This window comes from Brachyistius frenatus, unplaced genomic scaffold (assembly GCF_029030835.1).
Source record: "Brachyistius frenatus isolate BFR_SWC_R1_liver_20210118 unplaced genomic scaffold, ASM2903083v1 Contig_22, whole genome shotgun sequence".
Lineage (NCBI taxonomy): Eukaryota > Metazoa > Chordata > Actinopteri > Embiotocidae > Brachyistius > Brachyistius frenatus.
In genome coordinates, this window is record NW_027210621.1 from 339,965 (window position 1) to 348,034 (window position 8,070).

At 42.2% G+C, this 8,070-nt stretch overlaps 1 protein-coding gene across 1 annotated transcript; it reads right to left on the reverse strand.

Annotated features, from left to right (window-relative positions):
• Positions 1-5,227: 5,227 nt before the first annotated feature.
• Positions 5,228-8,066, reverse strand: fgf20b (fibroblast growth factor 20b). The gene is made up of 3 exons (XM_069696770.1): positions 7,115-8,066; positions 6,738-6,841; positions 5,228-6,549 (listed from the first exon to the last, which is right to left on the reverse strand). The coding sequence occupies exons 1-3, from the start codon at positions 7,398-7,400 to the stop codon at positions 6,304-6,306; spliced, it is 636 nt and encodes a 211-aa protein (XP_069552871.1). The 5' UTR covers positions 7,401-8,066; the 3' UTR covers positions 5,228-6,303.
• Positions 8,067-8,070: the final 4 nt, after the last annotated feature.

The window sequence follows — 8,070 nt, forward strand, 5'->3', positions numbered from 1 at the left end:
TTCCAGTATGGCTGCAGACTCTCGTTTTCCCTCTGTGGATTAATAAAATAATCTAATCTAAATTAATATTTCTATACTGTATATGAGTATGTTTCTGTGTATATGTGTTACGTAAACTCCTGGAAGAATATCTGCTGCCCTGCAAAGTGGTTTCTGATTCATATGTCAGATTAAGCTAAATGTTTATTAGACATTTGTTTTACACACAACATTTTGTATTTGATTACCTCGTACATTATTGTGTCCACATAATTTTTTTATGAAGCCAATATATACAATTCTAAAATAAGTCTCATCTCCCCAAACAAAAAAAAGTGTGAAATCCTCATCACTCGTATATTACGGTTGCAGTGTTTAAAGCTTTTTATTCAATCATAGCCAATCTTCTAAGTGAACATTATATCCATTTTGCCCAATATCATTCAGCACTGAAAAACATCCAACTCATATCTGAAAATGTTTCAGTGCTGCACACAGTTAATATTGTATTTCTCTGTGGGATCCATCCATCTTGTTTATGAGTGCGCTGCATCGTTAACGACTGCTGGTAATTTCAAACGGCTCGCCAGTGTTTTCACTGCTGATTGAATTGCTTCCAAAGTCTACAAGAATGTTAAAAGTGGAAGCTATGGAAATGAACCAATTGACCTTTTTTCTGACCCTAAAGATCTCCACGCCCTGTGGGATCACAAACTGCCAGGCAGCACCAGAGTCGGGAAATCAAAGGGATCTATGCTGTTATTTAGTGCAGCGGCTCCCTCAGACTTTCTGCCACTCCCCCAGCATGGATTCACACACATTATTGTCACACAGCTGTCATGTATAAAATTTAATGAGAATTATAAACCACATTGGCAGATTTGATGGCCTATCTTGGCATGGCTGTGACCAAAACCCACCAGTGAACTATATATATTTGTGAGTTTGTTTGAGTGTGTTTGAGTGTGTTTTGCATGTGCCCTGGTAGAACGGTCCAGCTGAGCAGTCCAGCATGGCTATTATGTCCTGTAGGGATAACCTGTCATGCTGCTGAGAGCCTAATTGATGCCTCATGCTTTTTAGGGGGCAATTATAGCGTCCAAATGTCAAGACCTAATTTGTGACTCTGTAATGTGGACACATGGGCCAGAGGAAGGGGTGACACGTCTGCTCCGGAGGGACTCACACCCCGGTTTGGTCAGCAGATGTGAGGGACGGAGGGGGTTGGAGGAAGAGGCTGGTAGAGACGAAGAGGAGGTCGTTTTCAAAAACCTAAACTGACAAAATGATCAGAAACACATAACACTTTAAGCTCAATCAGTGGTGGAAGAAGTTAACAGTTGTTTTTCTCCCTGCATTTGACACGTAAAGATAAATGTATAGAAGTATAATCAGGAGAAGTGTACTTAAGTGCAGAATGTAAAACGAGTCATCATGCATGATGTCTCATTAAGAATCGATAAAGTAATATAAATTAACCATCTAATATTATTACTGATGAATTAAATTACATGGAATCTTAATGCACTGTTTTTTTTATGATCTACAAAGAATTTTGATGTCTTTCAGCAGATTTTTTGGGTTTAACAATCTGCAGCTTTGTTTTGGTTCACTCTCAAAGCTTTTTTTTCTCACTTGGCTTCAAGAAGCAGCGAGCAGCTGCTGGATCTCTAAAACGATTAACTGCAGGTGGAGCTAGTTTGAAGTCCTTCCTTTACAATTTTATAGCCAGAGACAGCAGATAAATGTGAGGGGTCGTCAGATGATTACTGAGAGAAAAAAGAACAAAAAACAAAGTTCTGATTCACCAAGTTATTTCAGTATTTGGACATTTTCCCTCATATTTGACTTTTCCCAGGATATTTGGATTATTTGAATATCCAGAGAAATGAAAACATATGAGGTTCAGATTGAAAAATCACTATTTGGCGGAGCTGTTAACAACTCATAGTCAACGTCTGAAATGTGACCCTGACTTTTGGAGACCGTTGGTTTAGTCTTTAACAATGTGATGTATTTTAAAAGCTCTTTATATTATCCATTGTGTCAAATCTTCATCTGAAAAGTTACGAAAGTTGTCAGATAAATGTTGTGGACCAGAAAGAACGATATAGAGTTGAAGTACAAAGTAGCGTGAAATGGAAATAAGTATCTCAAAATTGTACTTCAGTACAGTACTTAAGTAAATGTACTTCATTACTTTCCTCTACTGGCTGGTGAACACAGCGGAGCATTTTGTTTTGTCTGCTGGATGTGTAACATGTGAACAACATTGTAGCTGGCTGAAGTGAAGCTATAATCTTTAACAAATCATGACATTTTATGAACTGATTATTTGTTTACTATGCAAACATCTTAATATGCAAAATGACTACAACTGTTGAATGAAGGTAGTCGGACAAAAATGAATATATTTAGCATAAAAATGTAGCAGGTAGCAAGGTATACTATAAAATGAAAAGAAAACCCAGTCATTTCTTTGAACATGCAGCGTGTAATGTGCAGCACACTCCCCGCATGTCTTTTATAGCAGCTCAGATTCTTCGGCTCAGCCTCCTCCAGGTCTTCTGTGTTCACATCCCTTTAGTTAAACACAACACTGTCAGTCACTGGCGGTGACTGCGAACGCACCACTGTTTTGTTCACGATGGGTGTCTTGTTAACTGAGAGACTAAACTGTGCAGAAATGACAGTGCCCTGGTTTCCTCTCTTTTTGTTCCACACAGCATCTAAACATGGCTGTTTTCTGCCCAAGTCTCCATGGAGATGCAAACAGAGGAGCATATTTTCCACTGGAGCTGACAGCTTGCGATGTTGGGTGTCAGTAAACCAGGTATGCTGCTCTAATTGCCGCTTACAAACAGTAGACCACAAAGTCCTCTCAGCTATGACACTAAAGATTATTGAACTTAAACAAAATATAATACAGGAAGTGAGAAAGATTATTTTTTATATCAGGCAACAAAACATGAATGATGGATGGATGACAGGTTGTTAGATGAATGGATGATATTTGGGAACACTGGCTGCAGATTTTTCCAGGATGCCTCCCTCTCTCTCTCTGGCCTCAGATAAAAGCCCAAAAGTATCAAGTGGATAACGCTATACTTACACTTCTGCTGTAATCCCTATAAACACACATGCAGCTAATAATTTGTGCGCACAGCAATTTACTAAGGAATAAACAAACAACAAAGAGCCTGAAATCAATAGTTGCAGGATTGAAATGACACAAAGCTGCAGACACCATCCCTGCGCAAACACACTCTTAGAAGTGGCCACAGCTTTAAAGCAACAGGTGAGCTTCTCGGCACCTCCCCTGTCTTCCCCGAACGCAGCCTTCTAAATATAGAAATTATGCTCTCTGATAATTCGGGGCAGACAACAAAGCCGGCTATATTTCCAGCCTCCTTCTCCTCCTCCTCCTCCTCCTTCTCCTTCTCCTCCACCTCCTCCTGCTGCTGCTGCTAAGTCATATCCCCAGCTGACAAACAGCAGGGCTGAGATCAGAGTGTGAGAGCTTGAGTGCTGAGGGAACACCTGCGCTGTCTGACTGGACTGTGAAGATAGACAAGGAAGATCACTGACTTCCACACCTGCCCGTGGACCTATGCCATACACACACACACACACACACACACACACACACACACACACACACACACACACACACACACACACACACACACACACACACACACACACACACACACACACACACACACACACACTTGATTTGGTTTCCTCGAGAGCCCTTTAAGGCCGCCGCTGAGGAGGTGATGAAAGTCAGGGAGCGTCCATTAAGCGTGTGAGACGCCCCTCCAGAGTGGGTGCGGATGAGGGGTTTAAGTGTTTTCAGCGAGCAGCCACAGACCACCTGGAGGAGGAGGAGTAGTGGGAACAAAAGCATCTGTCTCAGGGCCAAGTAGACTCCAAAAACATCGGTTAAACAAGTGCCAAAGAACACTTCTGGGCATCAGGTATCACAAGCCAGGATTTCCAGCGTGTTTAGAGAGATGACCTTCAAAATGTCAAAAGGGGGGTGGGGGGTTACGCTCTTAGATTTGCACAAAGTCTGCTTTTCATGGCTACAAAGGTAATGGCGACGAGCCCGGTGCTGAAACTTTAGTCTTGTTGCAACAACAGAAACAAGAACAAAAAAAAAAGTGCAGGTCAAAATCATGGACAAATTATTATGACAACATTCTCTTCAGCTCGGAAAGATGGGATGTAACAGGCATGACTCACGCCCGGCCTTCATTTTTCTGCTTGTTAACTTTTCTAGGAAGCCAAAGAAAGACAGGCAGAGACAGTCTCGCTCCAAAAACAAGCAGCAGAAATCTGTTTCATGTTGTAATAGGCCTGCCTGCGTGTGTTTACTCAATGGACAGGGGATGTCCATGTGTGCGCAGGTTATAATACACTCCGGGATGCTGTCATTAATCGACAGCAGAAGCGTGTTGATGTTCAAGGTGTGAAGGTGGGAAAGTCCCACAGTATCATGCTGAAGACAGGAGAGAGTTGGCAGTAGGGTTGACTATCCATATTGAGACACCCCCATTAGCTCACCATCACACACACACACACACACACACACACACACACACACACACACACACACACACACACACACACACACACACACACACACACACACACACACACACACACACACACACACACACACACACACACACACACACACACACACACACACGCTCAGATCACAGACTGTGCTTTCATGCTTCAACACGGATCTGCTCCCAACCGTGGAGGAAACTGTGCACAGATATGAGATGGTGGCTTCTTACAAATAAATCCCAAATTCAGCTCCCAGTTAAAATATAGCTGAGTGGTTAATGTTTCTTTGGTTTAAAATGATGAGTAATAAATAAAGACAGTATTTCCATTAAATATGTTTAACATAAAGACACAAAAAAGAATAAGACACCACCTGAAGACATCTTGGCCTCATTGACTTCCATTGTTTATGTCAACAAGTCTGCAGTCCTCAAATTGTCAGCAGGGGTTACTTCATCCTTATCGCTGCGACCTCTACTTTTATACAGCTGCTAAACTTGCAGGGCCTGAACTGAAGGTCAGATTTTATTTGGCCCTGATCGTGTTGTTGCATTCACAGCGTTCAGGAGGGAGGCTTTGAAGTTTTATACCGTGCATCAGGTCTACGATTCGTCTCCCGGCCTAATGGTGTCCATAAAGAAAGACAACATTGATCTCGTAAGCGGGTTTATATGTTTAAACTCTGAAAGGCAAAGTCAACCAGTAAAGTACACATCTTTACAAAGTTATTTTTAAAACGAATATTAATCATATGTGGACACAGTGAGAAAGAACAAAATACCTTCATCTCTGATCCTATAAACTGATAAAAAAAAATAATAAAAAAAAATCATTGTGATCAGATTTTGATAAATTTATTGTTTGTATTGTCAGTTTGTTGACTTTAGATTTTTCCTTAGAAAACATGTAACAGTGGTTTGGTTATGTTTACCACATCAAAAAGACAAATCATGTAAAAAATTGATTCATAGTTGCCACATTGTGATAAAATGCATCTCAAATATGTTTTTTTTTTTATTTTTTTTTTTAAAAGGTTTGCCAATATATTTTATATTTTTGGTCACATTACAGTACATCAATGGCTGAGCTTTTTTTGTTGTTGAATAAAAGACATAAAAGTACAGTGTCTCAGTTTTTATATAATTGATACAGTTTCTAGTGGTTTTTCTATATTATATGATTCTAACTGTAAAAATATATTCTCAAATAAATAAATATATAACATAAATATATGTATCTAAACTGAATAAATAAATTTGTACACTTTGTTCCTTTCAAACAGGTCGAGACACAGGTAAGAAAAAAAAAATACAGAATTCCTTCAAAGTCCTTCTGAACAAACTACATCTTTCTGACACAAACAGAAGGAGCATCTTGAGATGTTACAGACTCCCACAGACTTCTCGCTCGCTGACATCTCTGTCCGACAGACAACAGAGGAGATGCTCCACGACCATTCGGCTGCGTTTCCTATTTGCCTCCAATTCCACACAGGTACTTTTAGGGTCGCCAGGCCTCTGAAACAAACGACCCCCTCATGCCGAGCGTGCAGACATTCTAGCCCGTCTTCCTGGCTGCTGAGAGATGGCCCGTGCATTCCTACAAGAGGCCCCGGTGCCTTTATCCCTGCTGCTCGGGCTGCTGTCCTCCAGCCTGCGCCGGTCACATCCCCGCCTGCGTCCCTCTTCCTTGCCTGCCAGGGCTTTAAGCAGCTATTCCTGATCTGGACTGAGCATCCAGGTCTCAGCTGTGTCCCAGGATATCCCTGTACAGCTCTGGCACACGATCGGGGTCCACAGGCCGGGGCAAGAAGTGGGTAAATTTCTGGTGCCGCCTGGATTTAGTCCCGTCCCTTGGAGTTCCATCTTTATTTAATGCCACAAAGTAACGCGTCCCTTTGTCTCCGTGTTTGTAGAGGTTAGACGAGTATGTGTTGTACCAGTTCTCCTCAAACTGCTCCCTGAAGACACATTCAGCTGTGAGCTTTTCCTGGAAACAAAAGGTACGGCACAGGAGAAGTTGTAAGCATATCATATAGAAACAGAAAAAAAAAAAACATTTAACTACTTATTTGTCTTAAAAATGAAATTCTCCAAATGTTAAGAGTGGGGAAAAAAAACAAAAAACCTCTCTGTTAGTCATTACAAGGTTTAAAATGAATCAAACCTGGTACTCACAGAGCCGTACAGCTCTCCTTTGTCGTTCATCCCCAGATAGAGTCCACTGTCCACCCCTCTAATGCTTATCAATCCAACAGCAAGGCTTATGAATTCCAAAATACCTGCAGAAGAATAACACAGTTGTTCTGTACAGACTTCAACAAAGATGAAAGAGTCCGATCAAAGAAGCTCAACAATCCAAATTCAACTCTGTCAGCAGCAGTTTACTGCAACAATCAAGACTTTTAAGGAATCAGAAATAGACTATAACTTTCCTTCGACTCTTTCATTATTTCCTCCTTCCTCCTATTTGTTTTATTATAACTGTTGGTTTATATATATATATTTTTCTTTAATATTTGAAATATGTTAAAAATAATAATCTAAGTATTTACCAAAACGACTGTGGTCCTTCCTCGTCCCCTGCACTGTGCCATCCGGAAGTATTTCCAGATGAAATCCAGTTCTGCAGTATAACTGTCTTCTCCTTAGAATCCCTTTTAGGTGCGTTAAATCCGCCGTGGTGCTCCGGGAGAGCCTGTCCCCAGGTATGAGGTGCTCCCCCAGCAGCGTCGGACTGTCCCCGAGGGGGGTCAGGAAGAAATGGGACCCGAACTGCGCGACACCGTCAATGCCGTGCAAGACGCCTCCAACTTCCCCCAGAGCAGCAGCAGCAGCCATCGCGTCAAAGCTCAGCGGGTAAAGTTCAGCGAGGAGGTCCGGAGGGAGCGCTCTTGCGTAGTAGCCTACCTGGTTTCCACTGTCACTTAATGCATGTTTACGTCCCACTCCTCCGTTACTTAGCACTTGTCCAAGGACACGCGGACGCGCGGATTTCTCTCCCCTGACATGAAACACTCACCAAAATCTCAGCTGCTGGATGCAACGATTGTCTTTATTTCACCGCTGCGTCTTCATCAGTTTGAGGTGGTCTGCAGTTGCTGCTCAGATAGCCCTCATGTTGCATACCTGTCCACAGTGGACGGTGATGGAGCCGCTGTGGAACCAGCAGAGGAGGATTGGGGTCGTCAGGGCTCAGTCAGCGCTGCAGTGCAGGTAAAGGAGCTCCTGGAGGTTTTGCGCTCAAAGTGGCAGGAGTGGTGAGGCAGGTGCAAAACCACAGGACTATAGTAATGGGCGGGGCTGTCACAGTTGAGACGTGCCCTGGCAGAGATTTTTTTTTTCTTCTTCTCCTGAGGCATAAAATAAGAGAGTCACAGGGGGAGAGAATTGTTGGTGGGCCGGGGGGCTTAAACACATCACGTAAAATTCAAATGAAACCTGCAAACATAAAACAAAAGGCACTTTAAATCTGCCCACTAGAGATGAGATTTAATTCAGCGTTTATTTC

Excerpts from the sequence above, each read along its gene's own strand:
- fgf20b (XM_069696770.1), bottom strand. The coding sequence starts at position 7,400 with ATGGCTGCTGCTGCTGCTCTGGGGGAAGTTGGAGGCGTCTTGCACGGC. Across the intron at positions 6,842-7,114 it reads GAAGGACCACAGTCGTTTTG|GTATTTTGGAATTCATAAGC; the intron begins GTAAATACTTAG and ends ATTCTTCTGCAG. Across the intron at positions 6,550-6,737 it reads AAGGAGAGCTGTACGGCTCT|GAAAAGCTCACAGCTGAATG; the intron begins GTGAGTACCAGG and ends TTTTGTTTCCAG.